Here is a 27880-nt window from a genome sequence, read left to right as displayed (position 1 = left end):
CCGACTACAGCCTCAGGACATATCGTTGTAGTGTATGGGGCCTTTAGGCTAATCTAAGCAGTTATGTAGGGCTACAGGCCTGGAGTTACCATTAGGCTAATCTAAGCAGTTATGTAGGGCTACAGGCCTGGAGTAACCATTAGGCTAATCTAAGCAGTTATGTAAGGCTACAATGTTTAGGAGGCTTGCAAAACACAGATTGTACGACATAATGTCACCCATCCAGTGTCTTCAGCCTGCCCCCATCCTCCATCCTAATAAATACCCAGAGCAGATCCCTTGGGGTCCCAAACACACCGCCTACAGATGCTCTTAGTATTTGTCCAGCTATGCAAAAATCCCCGGATTGTGTCGGCACTGGCACACGTCTGTCATCTCTGACTTGTAGAACATGTTTGTATATGTTGGTGGGGCTGTGACTAAATACTTCATTTGTTTTGCAGGTCGCACCTCGGAGCTGCTCTTTGTCATTATGAGATGTCGTCCTTAACTGCTTCGTTTGTGCAAATTAAATTTAACGACTTGCAGTTCTATGAAAGCTGTGGAGGTGGGAGTTTCGGGAGCGTTTACAGAGCACAATGGTTATCCCAAGAGAAGGAGGTGGCTGTTAAAAAACTTCTGAAGATAGAAAAAGAGGTAAAGGGGTTTTTTGGGGTCTCTTTAAGAACAATTGTTAATAGTGGATGGGTAAAATGTCTGAGAAAACTTCCCATCTAAAAAGTGCTACTTTTTATTTATTCCTATTGGATATATGACATCTTTCTGACATCATTATGTGCCGCCTCTTGTCTAATGTTCACTGTATTCATCATAAGGCAAGTGAAGCCTGCAGTCGCAAATAAAGCTTGGCACATCCGGACTGCTGCAACATGATTCCTACTCTTTTGCTATCAATTTTTGGGGATGCCGCTGCGACATTTCGAGACAGGTGTTCTTGTCTGGCAAGAAAACGTTAAAACACTGCAGAAGTCCGACCTGCTTTGTGAATAAGGGCCCTCATTCCGAGTTGATCGGTCGCAAGGCGAATTTAGCAGAGTTACACACGCTAAGCCGCCGCCTACTGGGAGTGAATCTTAGCTTCTTAAAATTGCGACCGATGTATTCGCAATATTGCGATTACTAACTACTTAGCAGTTTCAGAGTAGCTCCAGACTTACTCTGCCTGTGCGATCAGTTCAGTGCTTGTCGTTCCTGGTTGACGTCACAAACACACCCAGCGTTCGCCCAGGCACTCCCACCGTTTCCCCGGCCACTCCTGCGTTTTTTCCGGAAACGGTAGCGTTTTCAGCCACACGCCCCTGAAACGCCGTGTTTCCGCCCAGTAACACCCATTTCCTGTCAATCACATTACGATCGCCGGAGCGAAGAAAAAGCCGTGAGTAAAATTACTTTCTTCATAGTAAAGTTACTTGGCGCAGTCGCAGTGCGAACATTGCGCATGCGTACTAAGCGGATTTTCACTGCGATGCGATGAAAAATACCGAGCGAACAACTCGGAATGAGGGCCAAGGTTCATCCATTAGCACAACGACCTAGTGGGTTTTGGTCAAAGTAGCATGGGATTCAAAAAGAGAAATTGGGTTACCTGGAGTTGTTTTTGGTGTACAAGATGGCTTCCTAAAGCTACTATTGTACATTTCTGTGGAACACTTTCAAAGTGTCTGTGTGTTTGAGCCCTTTCTGGTTTGCATATTAAAAAAATGACAGGTTAATTTTTGTTAAAATAATTCAGCCATTATGGCCAAAATGTATTAAAAGGTGATAGTGGAGACGGATAAAGAGTGATAAAGTACCAGCCAATCAGCTTCCTAACTGCCATGTAACAGGATGTGTTTGAAAAATGACAGTTAGGAGCTGATTGGCTGGTACTTTATCACTCTATGGGTGAGATTCAAACGACATATCACGCCCAATTTACTTTCTAAAATGATCTCCGTTATTGCGCATATTGCGCCCATAGTGATCAGGTTTAGCTGCGTAAAGGGTTGGGTGCCTCCCTACTCCGGGGGTAGCGAACTGAAATAATGATACCACGCCCCTGGGGGCAGAAACAGAACGGGTGGGGAAAGGGGTGAAAAGAATTGAATCCCGCCCTATCTGTCTCCACTTTATCACTTTTTAGGCTTAATACATTTGGGCCTATGTGCTTTTTGTGTCTGAAAGTTGGTGAAAGCAAATTTAGGGTACGGACAGGGCACGTGGCATAGGTAACAGTTGGCATGTGCTTCGAGGTATCGGGTGTGGTTTAATAAGTCTACAGTAAACTGATAGGCAGTCAGTAGGCACCCCCATATGGTCGACATGCAGAAGGTCTACAGCCGGGATGGGGAACCTTTGGCCCTCCAGCTGTTGTTGAACTACACATCCCAGCATGCCCTGCAACAGTTTTAACATGGCCAAATACCAAAACTGTAGCACGGCATCCTGGTATGTGTAGTTCAACAACAGCTGGAGGGCCAAAGTTTCCCCACCCCTGGTCTACAGGGTCAAAAGGTCGACATGGAAAAGGTAGATAGTACAAAAGATCAACATGGAAATGGTTGACACAAGTTTTTTTTTTTTGTTATGTTCTTTTGGTGTAATTTTGTATGTTTTTACCACAACTAAGCCTAATTAGTAGAAACATGTACCCTCGCCATACATCGGGTAAGGTGCCTCGCTCTACTACTGCTGTGCTCAACACAAGTTACTATTCCCAATCGTAGTCCACATGGATGGTAAATAATGAAAAAGTAGAAAATAATAAAATAAGAAATTTGTGTTGACAATTGTCATGTCAACCTTTTTGAACCTGCCGGCCTTTTGTACATGACGGCCTCAGACACAGTCGACCTTTTACCTGTCGATCTATTGCATGTCGACCATATGGTTACGACCAATTGACTGTCTATCCAGTGTCTGGAAGCCAGTACTAGTGTATTCTTAGTGACAGGAACAGTACAGTTACAGAATGTATCAGAAGTGTATCTCGTATACAGAGCTGGATCATCAGTTGTGTCCTGACAGGTTTCTATGATGTAAACAGGAGTTAATTACATTGGGGGTTAGTCAGGTTTGTTAGCAAACCAAAAAAGCACACTAATGGGTAAAACTATGTTGTACTGAAGGTGGGGCAGATATAACGTGCAGAGAGAGTTAGATTTGGGTGGGCTATATTGTTTCTGTGCAGGGTAAATACTGGCTGCTTTATTTTTACACTGCAATTTATCTGCCTCACCGCCACTGCACATGGGGGGTAATTCCAAGTTGATCGTAGCAGGATTTTTGATAGCAATTGGGCAAAACCATGTGCACTGCAGGGGAGGCAGATATAACATGTGCAGAAAGAGTTAGATTTGGGTGGGTTATTTTATTTCTGTGCAGGGTAAATACTGGCTACTTTATTTTTACACTGCAAATTAGATTGCAGATTGAACACACCACACCCAAATCTAACTCTCTCTGCACATGTTATATCTGCCCCACCTGCAGTGCACATGGTTTTGCCCAATTGCTATCAAAAATCCTGTTACGATCAACTTGGAATTACCCCCATGGTTTTACCCATTAGTATACTTTTTTGGTTTGCTAACAAACCTGAATAAGACCCATAAACAGGCAGAATTGTTTGGTAATGTATTTATCTTATTCTCTGTACAGTATATAGGGAAAATGTGCTCTTTTTCCTATAAATTCTACACAGATAATGTAACCTCTAAATTTGCCTCAAAAAAGTGTAAACTGCTAAATGTGCTGATTGTATGAAGAAGGAACGTTCTGACCAGATTGTTTCCTATTTAAGTTTGTGTACATATTTCTGAGTAATGTATCTATTTTTTTTATTAAATACTTATATTTTAACATAAATTTTAAGGTTGCGTTACTTTATGCATAAAAACAGCTTTGATAGACCAATGATGCGCCAACTGCAGTGATAAGCATGTGGAGGATAAACGATTCTACATATACACTTGTGCTGATAATTGATTTACCTAAAATTAAGGGTTAAATTTACCAACCGTCAGTTTTGGGTCTATTCCAAACTGTATTGTGTCTAAAAAATGCCTTTCTAATATCCGTCGATTTTGCGTGTAATTTGAAGACAAACCGTGATGCCAGACATTTTTTGTTCTTCTAAGTGCCATCGGTTTTGATCATATTGGGAACGGCAGTAACCAGCCCTTGATCTTTGAGCTTGGGCTGGTATGAGAAAATATGGGGAACAACGGCATGGGGTTCACCCAGTTTTTATGTAACCAGCACCAGGCTGAACCAGCCAGTGGGGCAAATGTCACAGCAGGGAAAAACACAGCGTGTGGTCCCCCTGACATAACATCAACCAGCCCCAAACTGATAGCCTAGGGCTGGACTTCCTCGGAAAGATGTTAACCCCCCCCCCACACCAAAAAAAAGGGGCCTCCCATCTCCAGGGCTATTCCTCGCACCCCTGGAGGTGGTGGGTGCACGGTTAATGGTTAAAGAATAGATAATAATATTGTTCTTTGCAAGTCTAACCCAGTTTGCTGCCATCTGGAACAACAACCAGAATGCCAGGACATTAAGGGTTTGCTGGTACCTGTAGCTTGCCTGTAAAGAAAATATTAAAATAACCACTGGACACACACATTCGCGGACACTGCCATTGTAATGATTACAGAAGCGCTGATTGTCTGCGAGTAGTCACTGCCATAGCAACCAAGCCCATATTCTCAACCAATCAGTGCTTCCCCATTCTTTTGGCATAAGCACTGTACGCATGTCTGGTTGGGTTAGTTTGGGATTTGTTATTTTACCAAGTCCATTTGATTCTTACTTAGAGGAGGCCATCCAAAGGTTTGGTAAGTATGTAATTTTTTTTTCAGTTTTATTATTTTTATTAAAATATTACCACAGCCAATGTGTGTGTCCTGTGGTTATTTTAATATTTTCTTTTCAGATAGACTAATGACTGGGCAAGCTGACCGTTCTTGTTCCACAAGTGCCAGGATGCCATGGCAGGCTTGCTGGGATCTGTAGTACGCCTATTACATACAATATTATTATCTGTACTTTATCCATTAACCCCGCATCCTCCGCCAGCAGGAGTGCAGGAAATAGTCCTGGACTTTAAGCCCAGGGCCGGTTCATCCTCTGGAGGGAGGATCCCATCTTTTGGGAGCCCCAACTTTCCGAGGAAATACAGTCCTTGGATGACCAGTTTGGGGCTGGTTTCCCTGGTTATAGCATCAGCCTCCCGGCTGGTTCAGCCTGGTGCTGGTCATAGGAAAATAGGTGGAACCCCACTCTGTTTTTTCCCCTAGTTTCCCATACTAGCCCAGGCTGAGAGGTCCTGGGCTGGTTACTGATCTGTAGGGGTGCCTTATGCATTTTTTTATTTCTCTGACGTCCTAGTGGATGCTGGGACTTCCGTAAGGACCATGGGGAATAGCGGCTCCGCAGGAGACTGGGCACAAAAGTAAAAGCTTGAACTAGCTGGTGTGCACTGGCTCCTCCCCCTATGACCCTCCTCCAAGCCTCAGTTAGATTTTTGTGCCCGAACGAGAAGGGTGCATGCTAGGTGGCTCTCCTGAGCTGCTTAGAAGTAAAAGTTTAAATAGGTTTTTTATTTTCAGTGAGTCCTGCTGGCAACAGGCTCACTGCATCGTGGGACTAAGGGGAGAAGAAGCGAACTCACCTGCGTGCAGAGTGGATTGGGCTTCTTGGCTACTGGACATTAGCTCCAGAGGGACGATCACAGGTTCAGCCTGGATGGGTCCCGGAGCCGCGCCGCCGGCCCCCTTACAGAGCCAGAAGAGCGAAGAGGTCCGGAGAAATCGGCGGCAGAAGACGTTCCTGTCTTCAGATAAGGTAGCGCACAGCACTGCAGCTGTGCGCCATTGCTCTCAGCACACTTCACACTCCGGTCACTGAGGGTGCAGGGCGCTGGGGGGGAGCGCCCTGAGACGCAATAAAACATGTTTAAACCTTATATGGCTAAAGAAATACATCACATATAGCTCCTGGGCTATATGGATGCATTTCACCCCTGCCAGTTTTCCTAAAAAAAGCGGGAGAAAAGGCCGCCGTGAAGGGGGCGGAGCCTATCTCCTCAGCACACAAGCGCCATTTTCCCTCACAGTTCCGCTGGAAGGAAGGCTCCCAGACTCTCCCCTGCAGTCCTGCTACAGAATCAGGGTAAAACAAGAGAGGGGGGGGCACTATTGGCAGCTAATATAAAACAGCAGCTATAAAGGGAGTAACACTTACATAAGGTTATCCCAGTATATATATATAGCGCTCTGGTGTGTGCTGGCAAACTCTCCCTCTGTCTCCCCAAAGGGCTCGTGGGGTCCTGTCCTCTTTCAGAGCATTCCCTGTGTGTGTGCTGGGTGTCGGTACGATTGTGTCGACATGTATGAGGAGGAAAATGATGTGGAAGCAGAGCAATTGCCTGTGTTAGTGATGTCACCCCCTAGGGAGTCGACACCTGACTGGATGGTCGTATTTAAAGAATTACGTGACAGTGTCAGCACTTTGCAAAAAACTGTTGACGACATGAGACAGCCGGCAAATCAATTAGTGCCTGTTCAGGCGTCTCAGACACCGTCGGGGGCGCTAAAACGCCCGTTACCTCAGATGGTCGACACAGACCCAGACACGGATACTGAATCCAGTGTCGACGGTGAGGAGACAAACGTAATGTCCAGTAGGGCCACACGTTACATGATCACGGCAATGAAGGAGGCATTGAATATTTCTGACACTACAAGTAGCACAAAAAAGGGTATTATGTGGGGTGTGAAAAAACTACCAGTAGTTTTTCCTGAATCAGATGAATTAAATGAGGTGTGTGATAAAGCGTGGTTTTCCCCCGATAAAAAACTGCTGATTTCTAATAAATTATTGGCACTATACCCTTTCCCGCCAGAGGTTAGGGCGCGTTGGGAAACACCCCCTAGGGTAGATAAGGCGCTCACACGCTTATCAAAACAAGTGGCGTTACCGTCTCCCGATACGGCCGCCCTTAAGGAACCAGCTGATAGAAGGCTGGAAAATATCCTAAAAGGTATATACACTAGAGATGAGCGCCTGAAATTTTTCGGGTTTTGTGTTTTGGTTTTGGGTTCGGTTCCGCGGCCGTGTTTTGGGTTCGAACGCGTTTTGGCAAAACCTCACCGAATTTTTTTTGTCGGATTCGGGTGTGTTTTGGATTCGGGTGTTTTTTTCAAAAAACACTAAAAAACAGCTTAAATCATAGAATTTGGGGGTCATTTTGATCCCAAAGTATTATTAACCTCAAAAACCATAATTTACACTCATTTTCAGTCTATTCTGAATACCTCACACCTCACAATATTATTTTTAGTCCTAAAATTTGCACCGAGGTCGCTGTGTGAGTAAGATAAGCGACCCTAGTGGCCGACACAAACACCGGGCCCATCTAGGAGTGGCACTGCAGTGTCACGCAGGATGTCCCTTCCAAAAAACCCTCCCCAAACAGCACATGACGCAAAGAAAAAAAGAGGCGCAATGAGGTAGCTGTGTGAGTAAGATTAGCGACCCTAGTGGCCGACACAAACACCGGGCCCATCTAGGAGTGGCACTGCAGTGTCACGCAGGATGGCCCTTCCAAAAAACCCTCCCCAAACAGCACATGACGCAAAGAAAAAAAGAGGCGCAATGAGGTAGCTGTGTGAGTAAGATTAGCGACCCTAGTGGCCGACACAAACACCGGGCCCATCTAGGAGTGGCACTGCAGTGTCACGCAGGATGTCCCTTCCAAAAAACCCTCCCCAAACAGCACATGACGCAAAGAAAAAAAGAGGCGCAATGAGGTAGCTGTGTGAGTAAGATTAGCGACCCTAGTGGCCGACACAAACACCGGGCCCATCTAGGAGTGGCACTGCAGTGTCACGCAGGATGGCCCTTCCAAAAAACCCTCCCCAAACAGCACATGACGCAAAGAAAAAAAGAGGCGCAATGAGGTAGCTGACTGTGTGAGTAAGATTAGCGACCCTAGTGGCCGACACAAACACCGGGCCCATCTAGGAGTGGCACTGCAGTGTCACGCAGGATGTCCCTTCCAAAAAACCCTCCCCAATCAGCACATGATGCAAAGAAAAAGAAAAGAAAAAAGAGGTGCAAGATGGAATTGTCCTTGGGCCCTCCCACCCACCCTTATGTTGTATAAACAAAACAGGACATGCACACTTTAACCAACCCATCATTTCAGTGACAGGGTCTGCCACACGACTGTGACTGATATGACGGGTTGGTTTGGACCCCCCCCAAAAAAGAAGCAATTAATCTCTCCTTGCACAAACTGGCTCTACAGAGGCAAGATGTCCACCTCATCTTCACCCTCCGATATATCACCGTGTACATCCCCCTCCTCACAGATTATCAATTCGTCCCCACTGGAATCCACCATCTCAGCTCCCTGTGTACTTTGTGGAGGCAATTGCTGCTGGTCAATGTCTCCGCGGAGGAATTGATTATAATTCATTTTAATGAACATCATCTTCTCCACATTTTCTGGATGTAACCTCGTACGCCGATTGCTGACAAGGTGAGCGGCGGCACTAAACACTCTTTCGGAGTACACACTTGTGGGAGGGCAACTTAGGTAGAATAAAGCCAGTTTGTGCAAGGGCCTCCAAATTGCCTCTTTTTCCTGCCAGTATAAGTATGGACTGTGTGACGTGCCTACTTGGATGCGGTCACTCATATAATCCTCCACCATTCTATCAATGTTGAGAGAATCATATGCAGTGACAGTAGACGACATGTCCGTAATCGTTGTCAGGTCCTTCAGTCCGGACCAGATGTCAGCATCAGCAGTCGCTCCAGACTGCCCTGCATCACCGCCAGCGGGTGGGCTCGGAATTCTGAGCCTTTTCCTCGCACCCCCAGTTGCGGGAGAATGTGAAGGAGGAGATGTTGACAGGTCGCGTTCCGCTTGACTTGACAATTTTGTCACCAGCAGGTCTTTCAACCCCAGCAGACCTGTGTCTGCCAGAAAGAGAGATCCAAGGTAGGCTTTAAATCTAGGATCGAGCACGGTGGCCAAAATGTAGTGCTCTGATTTCAACAGATTGACCACCCGTGAATCCTTGTTAAGCGAATTAAGGGCTGCATCCACAAGTCCCACATGCCTAGCGGAATCGCTCCCTTTTAGCTCCTTCTTCAATGCCTCCAGCTTCTTCTGCAAAAGCCTGATGAGGGGAATGACCTGACTCAGGCTGGCAGTGTCTGAACTGACTTCACGTGTGGCAAGTTCAAAGGGCATCAGAACCTTGCACAACGTTGAAATCATTCTCCACTGCACTTGAGACAGGTGCATTCCACCTACTATATCGTGCTCAATTGTATAGGCTTGAATGGCCTTTTGCTGCTCCTCCAACCTCTGAAGCATATAGAGGGTTGAATTCCACCTCGTTACCACTTCTTGCTTCAGATGATGGCAGGGCAGGTTCAGTAGTTTTTGGTGGTGCTCCAGTCTTCTGTACGTGGTGCCTGTACGCCGAAAGTGTCCCGCAATTTTTCTGGCCACCGACAGCATCTCTTGCACGCCCCTGTCGTTTTTTAAAAAATTCTGCACCACCAAATTCAAGGTATGTGCAAAACATGGGACGTGCTGGAATTTGCCCATATTTAATGCACACACAATATTGCTGGCGTTGTCCGATGCCACAAATCCACAGGAGAGTCCAATTGGGGTAAGCCATTCCGCGATGATCTTCCTCAGTTGCCGTAAGAGGTTTTCAGCTGTGTGCGTATTCTGGAAAGCGGTGATACAAAGCGTAGCCTGCCTAGGAAAGAGTTGGCGTTTGCGAGATGCTGCTACTGGTGCCGCCGCTGCTGTTCTTGCGGCGGGAGTCCATACATCTACCCAGTGGGCTGTCACAGTCATATAGTCCTGACCCTGCCCTGCTCCACTTGTCCACATGTCCGTGGTTAAGTGGACATTGGGTACAACTGCATTTTTTAGGACACTGGTGAGTCTTTTTCTGACGTCCGTGTACATTCTCGGTATCGCCTGCCTAGAGAAGTGGAACCTAGATGGTATTTGGTAACGGGGGCACACTGCCTCAATAAATTGTCTAGTTCCCTGTGAACTAACGGCGGATACCGGACGCACGTCTAACACCAACATAGTTGTCAAGGACTCAGTTATCCGCTTTGCAGTAGGATGACTGCTGTGATATTTCATCTTCCTCGCAAAGGACTGTTGAACAGTCAATTGCTTACTGGAAGTAGTACAAGTGGGCTTACGACTTCCCCTCTGGGATGACCATCGACTCCCAGCGGCAACAACAGCAGCGCCAGCAGCAGTAGGCGTTACACGCAAGGATGCATCGGAGGAATCCCAGGCAGGAGAGGACTCGTCAGAATTGCCAGTGACATGGCCTGCAGGACTATTGGCATTCCTGGGGAAGGAGGAAATTGACACTGAGGGAGTTGGTGGGGTGGTTTGCGTGAGCTTGGTTACAAGAGGAAGGGATTTACTGGTCAGTGGACTGCTTCCGCTGTCACCCAAAGTTTTTGAACTTGTCACTGACTTATTATGAATGCGCTGCAGGTGACGTATAAGGGAGGATGTTCCGAGGTGGTTAACGTCCTTACCCCTACTTATTACAGCTTGACAAAGGGAACACACGGCTTGACACCTGTTGTCCGCATTTCTGGTGAAATACCTCCACACCGAAGAGCTGATTTTTTTGGTATTTTCACCTGGCATGTCAACGGCCATATTCCTCCCACGGACAACAGGTGTCTCCCCGGGTGCCTGACTTTAACAAACCACCTCACCATCAGAATCCTCCTGGTCAATTTCCTCCCCAGCGCCAGCAACACCCATATCCTCCTCATCCTGGTGTACTTCAACACTGACATCTTCAATCTGACTATCAGGAACTGGACTGCGGGTGCTCCTTCCAGCACTTGCAGGGGGCGTGCAAATGGTGGAAGGCGCATGCTCTTCACGTCCAGTGTTGGGAAGGTCAGGCATCGCAACCGACACAATTGGACTCTCCTTGTGGATTTGGGATTTCGAAGAATGCACAGTTCTTTGCTGTGCTGCTTTTGCCAGCTTGAGTCTTTTCATTTTTCTAGCGAGAGGCTGAGTGCTTCCATCCTCATGTGAAGCTGAACCACTAGCCATGAACATAGGCCAGGGCCTCAGCCGTTCCTTGCCACTCCGTGTGGTAAATGGCATATTGGCAAGTTTACGCTTCTCCTCCGACAATTTTATTTTAGGTTTTGGAGTCCTTTTTTTACTGATATTTGGTGTTTTGGATTTGACATGCTCTGTACTATGACATTGGGCATCGGCCTTGGCAGACGACGTTGCTGGCATTTCATCGTCTCGGCCATGACTAGTGGCAGCAGCTTCAGCACGAGGTGGAAGTGGATCTTGATCTTTCCCTAATTTTGGAACCTCAACATTTTTGTTCTCCATATTTTAATAGGCACAACTAAAAGGCACCTCAGGTAAACAATGGAGATGGATGGATTGGATACTAGTATACAATTATGGACGGGCTGCCGAGTGCCGACACAGAGGTAGCCACAGCCGTGAACTACCGCACTGTACTGTGTCTGCTGCTAATATATAGACTGGTTGATAAAGAGATAGTATACTCGTAACTAGTATGTATGTATAAAGAAAGAAAAAAAAACCACGGTTAGGTGGTATATACAATTATGGACGGGCTGCCGAGTGCCGACACAGAGGTAGCCACAGCCGTGAACTACCGCACTGTACTGTGTCTGCTGCTAATATATAGACTGGTTGATAAAGAGATAGTATACTCGTAACTAGTATGTATGTATAAAGAAAGAAAAAAAAACCACGGTTAGGTGGTATATACAATTATGGACGGGCTGCCGAGTGCCGACACAGAGGTAGCCACAGCCGTGAACTACCGCACTGTACTGTGTCTGCTGCTAATATATAGACTGGTTGATAAAGAGATAGTATACTCGTAACTAGTATGTATGTATAAAGAAAGAAAAAAAAACCACGGTTAGGTGGTATATACAATTATGGACGGGCTGCCGAGTGCCGACACAGAGGTAGCCACAGCCGTGAACTACCGCACTGTACTGTGTCTGCTGCTAATATAGACTGGTTGATAAAGAGATAGTATACTCGTAACTAGTATGTATGTATAAAGAAAGAAAAAAAAGCCACGGTTAGGTGGTATATACAATTATGGACGGGCTGCCGAGTGCCGACACAGAGGTAGCCACAGCCGTGAACTACCGCACTGTACTGTGTCTGCTGCTAATATATAGACTGGTTGATAAAGAGATAGTATACTCGTAACTAGTATGTATGTATAAAGAAAGAAAAAAAAACCACGGTTAGGTGGTATATACAATTATGGACGGGCTGCCGAGTGCCGACACAGAGGTAGCCACAGCCGTGAACTACCGCACTGTACTGTGTCTGCTGCTAATATATAGACTGGTTGATAAAGAGATAGTATACTCGTAACTAGTATGTATGTATAAAGAAAGAAAAAAAAACCACGGTTAGGTGGTATATACAATTATGGACGGGCTGCCGAGTGCCGACACAGAGGTAGCCACAGCCGTGAACTACCGCACTGTACTGTGTCTGCTGCTAATATATAGACTGGTTGATAAAGAGATAGTATACTCGTAACTAGTATGTATGTATAAAGAAAGAAAAAAAAACCACGGTTAGGTGGTATATACAATTATGGACGGGCTGCCGAGTGCCGACACAGAGGTAGCCACAGCCGTGAACTACCGCACTGTACTGTGTCTGCTGCTAATATAGACTGGTTGATAAAGAGATAGTATACTACTAATATTATATATACTGGTGGTCAGGTCACTGGTCACTAGTCACACTGGCAGTGGCACTCCTGCAGCAAAAGTGTGCACTGTTTAATTTTAATATAATATTATGTACTCCTGGCTCCTGCTATAACCTATAACTGGCACTGCAGTAGTGCTCCCCAGTCTCCCCCACAATTATAAGCTGTGTGAGCTGAGCAGTCAGACAGATATATAATATATATAGATGATGCAGCACACTGGCCTGAGCCTGAGCAGTGCACACAGATATGGTATGTGACTGACTGAGTCACTGTGTGTATCGCTTTTTTCAGGCAGAGAACGGATATATTAAATAAACTGCACTGTGTGTCTGGTGGTCACTCACTATATAATATATTATGTACTCCTGGCTCCTGCTATAACCTATAACTGGCACTGCAGTAGTGCTCCCCAGTCTCCCCCACAATTATAAGCTGTGTGAGCTGAGCAGTCAGACAGATATATATAATATTATTTATATATAGATAATAGATGATGCAGCACACTGGCCTGAGCCTGAGCAGTGCACACAGATATGGTATGTGACTGAGTCACTGTGTGCTGTGTATCGCTTTTTTCAGGCAGAGAACGGATTATAAATAAAACTGGTGGTCACTGGTCACTATCAGCAAAACTCTGCACTGTACTGAGTACTCCTAATGCTCCCCAAAATTAGTAAATCAAGTGTCTCTCTAATCTATTCTAAACGGAGAGGACGCCAGCCACGTCCTCTCCCTATCAATCTCAATGCACGTGTGAAAATGGCGGCGACGCGCGGCTCCTTATATAGAATCCGAGTCTCGCGATAGAATCCGAGCCTCGCGAGAATCCGACAGCGTCATGATGACGTTCGGGCGCGCTCGGGTTAACCGAGCAAGGCGGGAAGATCCGAGTCGCTCGGACCCGTGAAAAAAAACATGAAGTTCTGGCGGGTTCGGATTCAGAGAAACCGAACCCGCTCATCTCTAATATACACACATACTGGTGTTATACTGCGACCAGCAATCGCCTCAGCCTGGATGTGCAGTGCTGGAGTGGCTTGGTCGGATTCCCTGACTGAAAATATTGATACCCTGGATAGGGACAGTATATTATTAACTATGGAGCATTTAAAGGATGCATTACTATATATGCGAGATGCACAGAGGGATATTTGCACCCTGGCATCTAGAGTGAGTGCGATGTCCATTTCTGCCAGAAGAGCGTTATGGACGCGACAGTGGTCAGGTGATGCGGATTCCAAACGACATATGGAAGTATTGCCGTATAAAGGGGAGGAGTTATTTGGGGTCGGTCTATCGGACCTGGTGGCCACAGCAACGGCTGGAAAATCCACCTTTTTACCCCAGGTCACCTCTCAGCAGAAAAAGACACCGTCTTTTCAAACTCAGTCCTTTCGTTCCCATAAGGGCAAGCGGGCAAAAGGCCACTCATTTCTGCCCCGGGGCAGAGGAAGGGGAAAAAGACTGCACCAGGCAGCCTCTTCACAGGAGCAGAAGCCCTCCCCCGCTTCTGCCAAGTCTTCAGCATGACGCTGGGGCCTTACAAGCGGACTCAGGCACGGTGGGGTGCCGTCTCAAGAATTTCAGCGCGCAGTGGGCTCACTCGCAAGTGGACCCCTGGATCCTGCAGGTAGTATCACAGGGGTACAAATTGGAATTCGAGACGTCTCCCCCTCGCCGGTTCCTGAAGTCTGCTCTACCAACGTCTCCCTCCGACGGGGAGGCGGTAGTGGAAGCTATTCACAAGCTGTATTCCCAGCAGGTGATAATCAAGGTACCCCTCCTACAACAGGGAAAGGGGTATTATTCCACGCTGTTTGTGGTACCGAAGCCGGACGGCTCGGTGAGACCAATTTTAAATCTAAAATCCTTGAACACTTACATAAAAAGGTTCAAATTCAAGATGGAGTCACTCAGAGCAGTGATAGCGAACCTGGAAGAAGGGGACTATATGGTGTCTCTGGACATCAAAGATGCTTATCTCCATGTCCCAATCTACCCTTCTCACCAAGGGTACCTCAGGTTTGTGGTACAAAACTGTCATTATCAGTTTCAGACGCTGCCGTTTGGATTGTCCACGGCACCACGGGTCTTTACCAAGGTAATGGCCGAAATGATGATTCTTCTTCGAAGAAAAGGCGTCTTAATTATCCCTTACTTGGACGATCTCCTGATAAGGGCAAGGTCCAGGGAACAGTTAGAGGTCGGAGTAGCACTATCTCAGGTAGTGCTACGTCAGCACGGGTGGATCCTAAATATCCCAAAATCACAGCTGATTCCAACAACACGTCTACTGTTCCTGGGGATGATTCTGGACACAGTCCAGAAAAAGGTGTTTCTCCCGGAGGAGAAGGCCAGGGAGTTATCCGAGCTAGTCAGGAAACTCCTAAAACCAGACCAAGTGTCAGTGCATCAATGCACGAGAGTCCTGGGAAAAATGGTGGCTTTTTACGAAGCGATTCCATTCGGAAGATTCCATGCAAGAACTTTTCAGTGGGATCTGCTGGACAAATGGTCTGGATCGCATCTTCAGATGCATCAGCGGATAACCCTATCTCCAAGGACAAGGGTGTCTCTCGTGGTGGTTACAGAGTGCTCATCTTCTAGAGGGCCGCAGATTCGGCATTCAGGATTGGATGCTGGTGACCACCGATGCCAGCCTGAGAGGCTGGGGAGCAGTCACACAGGGAAGAAATTTCCAGGGCTTGTGGTCAAGCATGGAAACGTCTCTTCACATAAATATCCTGGAACTAAGGGCCATTTACAATGCCCTAAGTCAAGCAAGGCCTCTGCTTCAGGGTCAGTCGGTATTGATCCAATCGGACAACATCACGGCAGTCGCCCATGTCAACAGACAGGGCGGCACAAGAAGCAGGAGAGCAATGGCAGAAACTGCAAGGATTCTTCGCTGGGCGGAAAATCATGTGGTGGCACTGTCAGCAGTGTTCATTCCGGGAGTGGACAACTGGGAAGCAGACTTCCTCAGCAGACACGACCTCCACCCGGGGGAGTGGGGACTTCACCCAGAAGTCTTTCAAGTGATTGTAAACCGTTGGGAAAAACCAAAGGTGGACATGATGGCGTCCCGTCTCAACAAAAAACTGGACAGATATTGCGCCAGGTCAAGGGACCCTCAGGCAATAGCGGTGGACGCTCTGGTAACACCGTGGGTGTACCAGTCGGTGTATGTGTTCCCTCCTCTGCCTCTCATTCCAAAAGTACTGAGAATCATAAGAAGGAGAGGAGTGAAGACTATACTCGTGGCTCCGGATTGGCCAAGAAGAACTTGGTACCCGGAACTGCAAGAGATGCTCACGGAGGACCCGTGGCCTCTACCTCTAAGAAAGGAGCTGCTCCAGCAGGGACCTTGTCTGTTCCAAGACTTACCGCGGCTGCGTTTGACGGCATGGCGGTTGAACGCCGGATCCTGATGGAAAAAGGCATTCCAGATGAAGTCATCCCTACCCTGATCAAAGCCAGGAAGGATGTAACTGCGAAACATTATCACTGCATTTGGCGAAAATATGTTTCCTGGTGTGAGGCTAAGAAGGCCCCCACAGAGGAATTTCAACTGGGTCGTTTCCTGCATTTCCTGCAAGCAGGACTGTCTATGGGCCTAAAATTAGGATCCATTAAGGTTCAAATTTCGGCCCTGTCGATCTTCTTCCAAAAAGAACTGGCTTCATTGCCTGAAGTTCAGACGTTTGTCAAGGGGGTACTGCATATACAACCTCCTTTTGTGCCACCAGTGGCACCTTGGGATCTCAATGTAGTTTTAGGGTTCCTAAAATCACATTGGTTTGAACCACTCACCACTGTGGAATTAAAATATCTCACATGGAAGGTGGTCATGCTGTTAGCTCTGGCGTCAGCCAGGCGTGTCTCAGAAATGGCGGCTTTGTCATATAAAAGCCCTTACCTAATTTTTCATTCAGACAGGGCAGAATTGAGGACTCGTCCTCAATTTCTCCCTAAGGTGGTTTCAGCGTTTCACATGAACCAACCTATTGTGGTGCCTGCGGCTACTAGGGACTTGGAGGACTCCAAGTTGTTGGACGTAGTCAGGGCCCTGAAAATATATGTTTCCAGGACGGCTGGAGTCAGAAAATCTGACTCGCTGTTTATCCTGTATGCACCCAACAAGCTGGGTGCTCCTGCTTCTAAGCAGACGATTGCTCGTTGGATTTGTAGTACAATTCAGCTTGCACATTCTGTGGCAGGACTGCCACAGCCAAAATCTGTTAAAGCCCATTCCACAAGAAAAGTGGGCTCATCTTGGGCGGCTGCCCGAGGGGTCTCGGCTTTACAACTTTGCCGAGCAGCTACTTGGTCAGGGGCAAACACGTTTGCAAAATTTTACAAATTCGATACCCTGGCTGAGGAGGACCTGGAGTTCTCTCATTCGGTGCTGCAGAGTCATCCGCACTCTCCCGCCCGTTTGGGAGCTTTGGTATAATCCCCATGGTCCTTACGGAAGTCCCAGCATCCACTAGGACGTCAGAGAAAATAAGAATTTACTTACCGATAATTCTATTTCTCATAGTCGGTAGTGGATGCTGGGCGCCCATCCCAAGTGCAGATTGTCTGCAATACTTGTATATAGTTATTGTTACAAAAAAATCGGGTTGTTTATTGTTGTGAGCCATCTTTTCAGAGGCTCCTACGTTTATCATACTGTTAACTGGGTTCAGATCACAGGTTGTACAGTGTGATTGGTGTGGCTGGTATGAGTCTTTCCCGGGATTCAAAATCCTTCCTTATTATGTACGCTCGTCCGGGCACAGTATCCTAACTGAGGCTTGGAGGAGGGTCATAGGGGGAGGAGCCAGTGCACACCAGCTAGTCTAAAGCTTTTACTTTTTGTGCCCAGTCTCCTGCGGAGCCGCTATTCCCCATGGTCCTTACGGAAGTCCCAGCATCCACTACGGACTATGAGAAATAGAATTATCGGTAAGTAAATTCGTATTTTTTTTCACATTTAACTCTAAGATTTTAAACCCAACTTAAGGTCCGCACACATTAGACGATGTCGCTCTGTGAGCGACATCGTCTAATGTTTCCCCCTCCCGGGCCGGCCGGTCAGCGGCCGACTGTACACACTGAGCGATATGACCGCTCATATCGCTCAGTTACGTTACGTCTCCGCCAGCCGTGCATGCAGGTCGTGGACAACAGTCCAGATCCTGAATGCATGCACTGGCGACAGCGACAATCGTTGCCGACCCTCGGGGCAGCGCATCGGTCGTCTCTGGCGGCATACACACTTGCTGATTAAATGAGCGACGTCGCTCAGGGAGGGGGAAAATGAGCGACGTCGCTCATTTTATCGGCAAGTGTGTATGGACCTTAAGTCTGCCCAGATCATAGGAAATATACTCCAAAGCTTAAAGGTGGATACACAGTGATGTCATGCCGCGACTGGGCTGTACATGCAGCTTTGGATGACGAGTCCAAATTGAGCTGCATGTACGGCCGACACCGAGGGTCGACCTGCAGGGCCTTCCATCGGCCGCCGTCATCTGTATACACACTGGATTATATAGTAAACAATATCGCTCAGGAGGGGGAAATTGAGCGATATCGTTTACTATATCTCTAAGTGTGTATGCACCTTTAAAGTCATTGTTTGGTCAGCTCCTCAGGGTAATCCTGATACACAGCTATCAGGAATTCATGAGCTCAAACTGCTATATCTTGAGACTCAAAAAAAAAAGACACTTTTTGTAGCACTGTACATATAGGCTAAAGGGGGGTACTCGCGGAGCGATATTCTAAGCAATCTGACTAGATTGCTTAGAATTTAAGCATTATCGCTCAGTGTGTACCCCCTACAGCGATAGCGATGCGCAGCCCCGCGCATCGCTATCGCTGCTGCTAGATTGGCGTGCATGCAGGCCAGTCTAGGGTGTCGCTCACTTCACCCGCTGGGTGAAGTGAGCGGCCCCCCCGTCTCTCCCCGCACGCTCAGCACACATCGCGCTGTGCTGAGCGGCGGGAGAGATGTGTGCTGAGCGGTTCGCTCAGCACACATCTCTCCCACACCGGCTCGTCTATATGGGCCTTTACTGTAAATGTCAAAGCAAATACGTCCAGCTCTTAATTACCTCCTAGATGTTCTGTTTTTAAGGGTTATCAGCCCCAACTGAATCTCCAAACAAATCTGAGCAGTGTGCGTCTATATTACATTACATCAGGTAGACATAAACTATATGCAGTCATAGACTTCATTAATTTTAATACCTTTACTTCCTCTTTTCCAGCAGGTGCCTGAATGTAATGTCTGTCTGCGCCTGTAAAACTGGGAAACTTTAGGACATGGGTTACTTGTTTCTATAAAGTTTCCCTCTTACACATACAGCATGACAGCTCTTCACTTATATTAGGTTCACAAGCATTGCACAGATAAGTGTCGTACTGTGAACACTAAGCACAAATGTATCCCCTATTCTATATTTCCAGACACAGACGTCACAGGTTTAACAGCCATGAATGTAATATTAATCCACCGCACGCCAGGGATATAGAATATTTTAAACTCTATAAATAAGAGTGACAATGGGGCAGTCTTAAAATGATCATATAATACACTCTAAAGCAAATTAACACAGCATTATCCTGTGATACTAATATCCTCATAATCTGCTGCCTCGATCGCTGCACTCCTCTTTGTAGTTTGCATTCCCCTCACCCGTTTACCATCTGCGCTACTTCCGTCCATCTGAAATGCTGCTACAATCTTGCATTACCACCATTCAGTGGCCCCCATTTATCAAGCCTTGGAGAGTGATAAATTGCACGGTGATAAAGTACCAACCAATCAGCTCCTAACCTCCATGTCATATGCTGTTACACAGCTATGAAAGATGACAGTTAGGAGCTGTTTAGTTGGTACTTTATCACCGTGCAATTTATCACTCTCCAAGGCTTGATAAATCTGGGCCTATATCTACTTCTCCACTTCCAAATCCAAACACTAGCTCCTCATACCCTCCACAGTTTATTACCTTCACCTTCCAAGCCCGTTAACACCACCGTCCCCTTCCTACATTTCAACCCACTGTGCACGGCAGATTAAGCCTTCGGGGAGGCCCAGGGCACTTAAGATAAGGAGCCACCACCACTGCCCTGTCCTCTCCTTCTTGTCAGTACTGCCCCCAATAATCATCTGACCAACTGCTACTCGTCACCTGCCCCGCCCTCACTTGTCATCCAGTCCGTGCCCACTACGGCACTGTGCAGATCTCTGTTCACTGACACAAATAGTTGGTTTTTGCAACAGCGTCGTAGGACGGAGATTTCCTGGCCTCTGCGACGAGCGGTCCGATGCTGTGTCCTAGGTCGGAGGTCGGATCACTACTGCAGCAGGAGGCGTCTGCTTGTAATAATCACCTCCTGCTACATTACCAAACAGCGCTATCACTGCTGCGTCTAATGAAGTGATAGCACCTCCAACAGCATCTGAATTAGGCCCACTTTGCGTTCGACCTGGCTCTTTGACCTCCAGTGGTTTAATATGTCTCAGAATATACGCCTATTTTCAAGCTCCTATTTAGCAACCACCTGATTCATTACTCAGTCAACTCACAACTGGGCACAAACTCCAACCTGTCACACCTATTCCACTACTCTACCCCAATCCTCATTAGAGTGTAAGCTTTCATGCTTATGGTGATTCTAATACCCCCCATAATCACATGCACTGAAGTGGTGTTTAATAGTTAATTTCCCATATTTTTTCTTATGTTTGCTTGTTTTCTCTTCTTTTTTTGCATTACTTCCTATGTCTGGTTATAACTAATAGAGAGACAGAGAGCTGGTAAGTGCAAGATGTTGTTTTGGCCTTTGTACAATAAGGCTGGAATTAAAGTTTCTCATACGTCCTAGAGGATGCTGGGGACGACATCAAGACCAGGGGGTATAGACGGGATCCGCAGGAGTCATGGGCACTCTAAAGACTTTTCATTCGGTGTGAACTGGCTCCTCCCTCTATGCCCCTCCTCCAGACCCCAGTTTTAGAAATGTGCCCAGGTCGACTGGATGCACTCTGAGGAGCTCTACTGAGTTTGTCTGAAAAGACTTATGATAGGTTTTTTATTTTCAGGGAGATCTGCTGGCATCAGACTCCCTGCTTCGTGGGACTGAGGTGGCAGAAGCAGAACCAACTTCCTCAGAGTTTCATGGCTCTGCTTCTGGCTGACAGGACACCATTAGCTCCTGAAGGGAAATGAACGCTAGCCGTGTCTAGATGCACGCCGTCACCCCCCTCACAGAGCCAGAAGTCATAAGACACGTGAGTATGAGAAGAATGACCTTCAATCAAGTAAGTGACGGCTGAGGTGCGGCGCGGCTGGCGGGAGCAGTAGCACGCCATTGCAGTGCACGGGGGGGAGTGACCTGGGCAGCAGGGTGCAGGGCGCGGGGGAGAGTGACCTGGGCAGCAAGAAAAATACCTCAAACTGGATAAAAGGGGGCATAAGATGCCGCTGGCACAGCCCTACCCCCGCCAGTATAAATAATAAGTCAATATACTGAGTGTAAGGACGCGCCATTGTGGGGGCGGGGCTTCTTCCTCAGGCAGCCAGCACACTACTCAGCGCCATTTTCTCTCTCTCCTCAGGCTGCAGAGAACACGCTGGTCCTCTCCTCCACTTCTGACAAGGGGGGGGGGGGGGGGGCACAAAACGATTGTGGTGCATTTGATAGTGTATTTACTATTTAAAAGCGCTTTTGGGCTGTGGACATACTGTGTTCACAGGCAATACTGGCGCTTGGTTTGTGAACTGGCTGCTCCTATCCTGTGTCCCTCTGACAGATTTTATTGTGGGTCTGTCCCCAAAATAAGTCCCAGTGTGTCTGTGAGTGTGGTGTACACGTGTGAGGCATGTCTGAGGCAGGGAGTTCCTACCCGGAGGAAGCCATTTTAGGGACACAGAGTTGTAATGTGGTGGCGCTACCGGCACACCAAGAGCCTACATGGGTGAAAGAGCTACATGACAGTATGCATCTGATTAACCGTAGATTGAATAAGTCTGAATCTAAGGCTGCATGCTGGAGAAAATCTGTGGAAGATGTGATTTTTCAGGATGCTGTTATTCCTTATGCGGGCGGCCCCTCTGGGTCACATAAGAGACTATTTGCAAATGTTGTAAACACTGATACCGACACGGATTCTGATTGTTGTGTCAACAATAGTGAATCCAGAGAGATAGATCATAAATTGGCAAAAAGTATACAATATATGATTGTGGCTATAAGGGACGTGTTGGAGGTTACAGAAAGCACTCCTGTACCTCAGGAGAAAGCTTATTTATGTAAGGAAAAGAAATCCAAAGTCACGTTCCCTCCTTCACACGAACTAAATGCTCTGTTTGAAGGGATGTGGGTGAATCCTGATAAAAAAATTCGTATTCCCAAAAGGATTCACATACTGTAGCTTATCCTTTCCCGGTTGAAGACAGGAAAAAATGGGAGTAACCCCCTGTGTTAGACAGTGCACCTTCCAGGTTGACAAAGAAGGTAATTCTCCCTGCTCCTGGCACGGCTTCTCTTAAAGAGCCGGCAGACCGCAAAATGGAAATGACATTGAAATCCATTTATGTTACCAATGGTACACTGCTCAGGCCCACTATTGCCTGCGCATGGGTGAGTTACGCTATTGAAAAATGGTCAGAAAGCGTGTCATCAGAAATTGACACGATTGATAAAGATGAGATACTCCTTAAGTTAGGGAATATCAAGGATGCTGCCGCCTACATGCTGGAAGCAATGAAGGATATTGGACTCTTGAGTTCACAAGCCGCTACCATGGTAGTATCGGCTAGGCGGGCGTTATGGATTCGCCAGTGGAACGCGGATGCAGATTCCAAAAGAAACATGGAGACTCTCCCATATAAAGGTGAGGCCTTATTTGGCGATGGCCTGGATGCGTTAGTCTCGGCGGCTATCGCAGGTAAGTCAACATTTTTGCCCTCTGCGCCTGCACCGGCAAAAAAGACCTATCACCAGCAAATGCAGTCCTTTCGGCCCAATAAATACAAAAAGGCGAGAGGTTCCCCCTTCTTTGCAGGTAGGGGAAGGGGAAAGAAGCCCACACCGGCTCCAGGTTCCCAAGAGCAGAAGTCTACCCCTAATTCTGCCAAATCCCCATCATGACGCTGGAACTCCCTTGCGGGAGGCCGCTCGGGTGGAGGCACATCTCAAACTCTTCAGCCAGGATTGGATTCTGTCTGGCCTGGATCCCTGGGTGTTGCAAATAGTATCCCAGGGATACAAACTAGAGTTTCAAGACGTTCCCCCATGCCGATTTTTCAAATCGACCTTGCCAGCTTCTCCGCCAGAGAGAGAAGCAGTAACAGCGGCAATCCAAAAATTATGTCAAGACCAGGTTATAGTCCTGGTACCGTTGTCACAACAAGGGCGGGGTTTTTATTCAAGCCTCTTTGTTGTTCCGAAGCCGGACGGCTCGGTCAGACCGATCCTAAATCTAAAAGATCTGAATTTCTTCCTGACAAGGTTCAAGTTCAAGATGGAATCACTTCGGGCGGTGATTGCCAGTCTGGAGGAGGGGGACTACTTAGTGTTGGTGGACATAAAGGATACTTACCTGCATGTTCCCATTTATCCTCCTCACCAGGCTTATCTGAGATTCGCGATTCAGGATTGCCATTACCAATCCCAGACGTTAGCTTTCGGTCTCTCTACGGCGCCGAGGGTATTCACCAAGGTGATGGCAGAGATGATGGTCCTCCTTCGTCAGAAAGGAGTCAATATAATCCCTTATCTGGACGACCTCCTGATAAAGGCGAGATCCAGGGAGCAGTTATTACAAAACATATCCCTCTCTTTGTCAATACTCCCAACAACACGGGTGGATCATAAATTACCCAAAGTCACAGTTGGAACCGACGACAAGGTTGTCTTTCCTCGGGATGATTCTGGACACAGAAGTTCAGAGAGTATTTCTTCCGCTGGAAAAGGCTATGGAAATCCAGAAAATGGTCAAACAGATATTGAAACCATCAAGTGTGTCGATCCATCAGTGCATTCGGTTGTTGGGGAAGATGGTGGCGGCCTACGAGGCCATACAGTTTGGCAGGTTCCATGCCAGAGTATTCCAGTGGGACCTGTTGGACAAGTGGTCGCGGTCACACCTACACATGCACAGAAAGATAATCCTGTCTTCAAAAACCAGGATTTCGCTCCTGTGGTGGTTGCACAGCTCTCACCTGCTATGGGGACGCAGGTTCGGGATTCAGGTCTGGGTCCTAGTAACCACGGATGCAAGTCTCCGAGGCTGGGGAGCAGTCTCTCAGGGAGAAAACTTCCAGGGACGTTGGTCACAACAGGAAGCCTGCCTTCACATAAACGTTCTGGAGCTAAGAGCCATTTACAACGGCCTTCAACAAGCGGTACATCTTCTTCAAGACCGTCCCGTGCAGATCCAGGCGGACAATGTAACAGCAGTCGCATACATAAACAGGCAGGGTGGAAGGAAAAGCAGAGCGGCAATGGCAGAGGTGACAAAAATCCTCCGCTGGGCAGAAAAACATCTACAAGCTCTGTCAGCAATATTCATTCCGGGAGTAGACAACTGGGAAGCAGACTTCCTCAGCAGACACTATCTCCATCCAGGAGAGTGGGGCCTCCACCAAGAAGTCTTCGCAGAGGTGACAAGTCTTTGGGGAGTTCCTTAAATATACATGATGGCGTCTCATCTCAACAAGAAGCTTCAGAGATACTGTTCCAGGTCGAGAGACCCTCAAGCAGTAGCAGTGGATGCACTGGTGACCCAGTGGGTGTTTCCATCAGTGTATGTTTTCCCTCCACTTCCGCTGATCCCAAAAGTACTCAGGATCATAAGAAAGACAAGGGTTCGAGCAATCTTCATTGCCCCAGACTGGCCAAGAAGGGCTTGGTACCTAGATCTTCAGCAGTTACTCATAGGAGATCCTCGGCCTCTTCCTCCTCGGGAGGACCTGCTGCAGCAGGGGCCGTGTATGTACCAAGACTTACCGTGGCTACGTTTGACGGCATGGCTGTTGAGCGCCGTATCCTAGCCAGGAAGGGTATTCCTAAGGAGGTCATCCCCACCCTTATTCAGGCCAGAAAGGGAGTAACGTCAAAACATTACCACCGTATTTGGAGAAAATATGTGTCTTGGTGTGAATCCAAGAAAGCTCCTACGGAAGAGTTTCACTTAGGACGTTTTCTCCATTTTTTTGCAGGATGGTGTGGAGACGGGCCTACGATTGGGATCAGTCAAGGTCCAGATTTCGGCCTTGTCAGTGTTCTTCCAAAAACAATTGGCCTCTCTTCCAGAGGTTCAGACCTTCGTGAAAGGGGTTCTGCACAGCCAGCCTCCATTCGTGCATCCAGTGGCATCATGGGACCTTATTGCAGTTCCTTCAATCGGATTGGTTTGAGCCTCTACAAAAGATAGAGTTGAAGTATCTCACTTGGAAAGTGGTGAAGGTTTTGGCATTGGCATCCGCAAGGCGGGTGTCGGAATTGGGGGCTTTGTCTCACAAGAGCCTTTACCTGATTTTCCATGAAGATAGGGCAGAGTTGCGAACTGGCCAACATTTTCTTCCAAAGGTTGTTTCTGCTTTTCACATAAACCAACCTATTGTGGTGCCAGTAGTTACTGACACATTCACTGATTCAAAGTCTCTAGATGTGGTTAGAGCTTTGAAAATCTTTGTTGCTAGAACAGTTCGTATACGGAAAGCAGAGGCTCTGTTTGTCCTGTATGATCACAACAAGATTGGCTGTCCTGCTTCCAAGCAGACTATTGCACGTTGGATTAGAAATACGATTCAGCAAGCTCATACTACGGCTGGATTGCCGTTACCGACGTCGGTAAAGGCCCACTCCACTAGGAAGGTGGGCTCATCCTGGGCGGCTGCCCGGGGGGTCTCGGCATTACAACTTTGCCGAGCAGCTACTTGGTCAGGGTCAAACACATTTGCTAAGTTCTACAAGTTTGACACCTTGGCAGATGAGGACCTAAAGTTGGTCAGTCGATGCTGCAGGGTCATCCGCACTCTCCCGCCCGTACTGGAGCTTTGGTTTAGACCCCATGGTTTTGATGTCGACCCCAGCATCCTCTAGGACGTATGAAAAAATAGGATTTTGATAACCTACCGGTAAATCCTTTTCTCCTAGTCCGTAGAGGATGCTGGGCACCCGTCCCAGTGCGTACTTTGGCCCTCATTCCGAGTCGTTCGCTCGGTATTTTTCATCGCATCGCAGTGAAATTCCGCATAGTGCGCATGCGCAATATTCGCACTGCGACTGCGCCAAGTATCTTTGCTATGAAGATAGTATTTTTACTCACGGCTTTTTCATCGCTCCGGCGATCGTAATGTGATTGACAGGAAATGGGTGTTACTGGGCGGAAACACTGCGTTTTATGGGCGTGTGGCTGAAAACGCTACCGTTTCCGGAAAAAACGCAGGAGTGGCCGGAGAAACGGGGGAGTGGTTGGGCGAACGCTGGGTGTGTTTGTGACGTCAAACCAGGAACGACAAGCACTGAAATGATCGCACAGGCAGAGTAAGTGTGGAGCTACTCTAAAACTGCTAAGTAGTTTGTGATCGCAATATTGCGAATACATCGGTCGCAATTTTAAGATGCTAAGATACACTCCCAGTAGGCGGCGGCTTAGCGTGTGTAACTCTGCTAAATTCGCCTTGCGACCGATCAACTCGGAATGAGGGCCTTTACCTGCAGTTTAGTTATTACAGTTACACAAGTTGTGTTATCTTGGTTTCAGCATGTTGCTGCAATTAGTTCATGCCTGTTGGCGTGTGTTATGTTGAATGCCATGTGTGCGGAATGGTTGAGGGTGTGAGTTGGTAGATATCTCACCACTAGTTAAGTAATTCCTTTCCTCGAAATGTCAGTCTCCCTGGGCACAGTTCCTACAACTGGGGTCTGGAGGAGGGGCATAGAGGGAGGAGCCAGTTCACACCCAATGAAAAGTCTTTAGAGTGCCCATGTCTCCTGCGGATCCCTTCTATACCCCCAGGTCTTGATGTCGTCCCCAGCATCCTCTACGGACTAGGAGAAAAGGATTTACCGGTAGGTTATCAAAATCCTATTTGTACAACGTTTGGCTAAGTGAAAATATTAAAATATAGCAAGTTTTCAGGGCAAGTGAGGACCCTTTGCCAGGAATTGTATTACATTGTACCTATGCTATTTATGTCACATTTATCCATGCACAAATACAATACAGGTTGTGACTCCCGCATGTGAAAATCCCATATCCGTGATATTTGAGAAAGCGACATCTTTGCTTGCTGTTGGTTCAGTATTCACAAATTTTGTTTCATGCACAAAAGTATTTAAAATGGGTGTGGTATGGAAGGTAGATAGTAACTAGGTCGATCACTATTGGTCGACAGTAACTAGGTCGACAGGGTCTTTAGGTCGACGTGGTCTAGGTCGACAAGTTAAAAGGTCGGCATGAGTTGTTGTTTTTTGTGTCGTTTTCTTCGTATAGTGACCGGGAACCCCAATTAGTGCACCGTATTCGCTCGCCATGCTTCGGGCAAGGTTACCGTTCCAATCGTAGTCCACATGGATCGTTAAGTATGAAAAGGTTAAAAAAAAGAAAAAAAATTGTGAAAAACTCATGTCGACCTTTTGACCTGTCGACCTAGAACATGTCAACCTAGAGACCCTGTCAACCTAGTTACTGTCGACCGATAGTGGTCGACCTAGATAGTGTCGACCTAGTTATTGTCGACCTAGAGACCGGATCCCATTTAAAATCTAATTTCTCTATCGTCCTAGTGGATGCTGGGGTTCCTGAAAGGACCATGGGGAATAGCGGCTCCGCAGGAGACAGGGCACAAAAAGTAAAGCTTTTCCAGATCAGGTGGTGTGCACTGGCTCCTCCCCCTATGACCCTCCTCCAGACTCCAGTTAGATTTTTGTGCCCGGCCGAGAAGGGTGCAATCTAGGTGGCTCTCCTAAAGAGCTGCTTAGAAAAAGTTTAGCTTAGGTTTTTTATTTTACAGTGAGTCCTGCTGGCAACAGGATCACTGCAACGAGGGACTGAG

General features: G+C 47.3%; 1 protein-coding gene across 3 annotated transcripts in view; it reads left to right on the top strand.

Annotated features, from left to right (window-relative positions):
- The window catches only part of MAP3K20 (mitogen-activated protein kinase kinase kinase 20), a 323212-nt gene that overhangs the window by 77837 nt on the left and 217495 nt on the right, over window positions 1-27880 (top strand). For all 3 annotated transcript variants that reach the window (XM_063933447.1, XM_063933448.1, XM_063933449.1), the window contains exon 2: window positions 444-636. In XM_063933447.1, coding sequence (XP_063789517.1) covers window positions 478-636 — 159 coding nt within the window. In that variant the 5' untranslated portion in view covers window positions 444-477. The remainder of the gene's footprint in view (window positions 1-443; window positions 637-27880) is intronic.

This window comes from Pseudophryne corroboree, chromosome 7, assembly GCF_028390025.1.
Source record: "Pseudophryne corroboree isolate aPseCor3 chromosome 7, aPseCor3.hap2, whole genome shotgun sequence".
In the NCBI taxonomy this organism is placed as follows: Eukaryota; Metazoa; Chordata; class Amphibia; order Anura; family Myobatrachidae; genus Pseudophryne; species Pseudophryne corroboree.
This window is presented reverse-complemented; position numbering and strand designations above follow the sequence as displayed.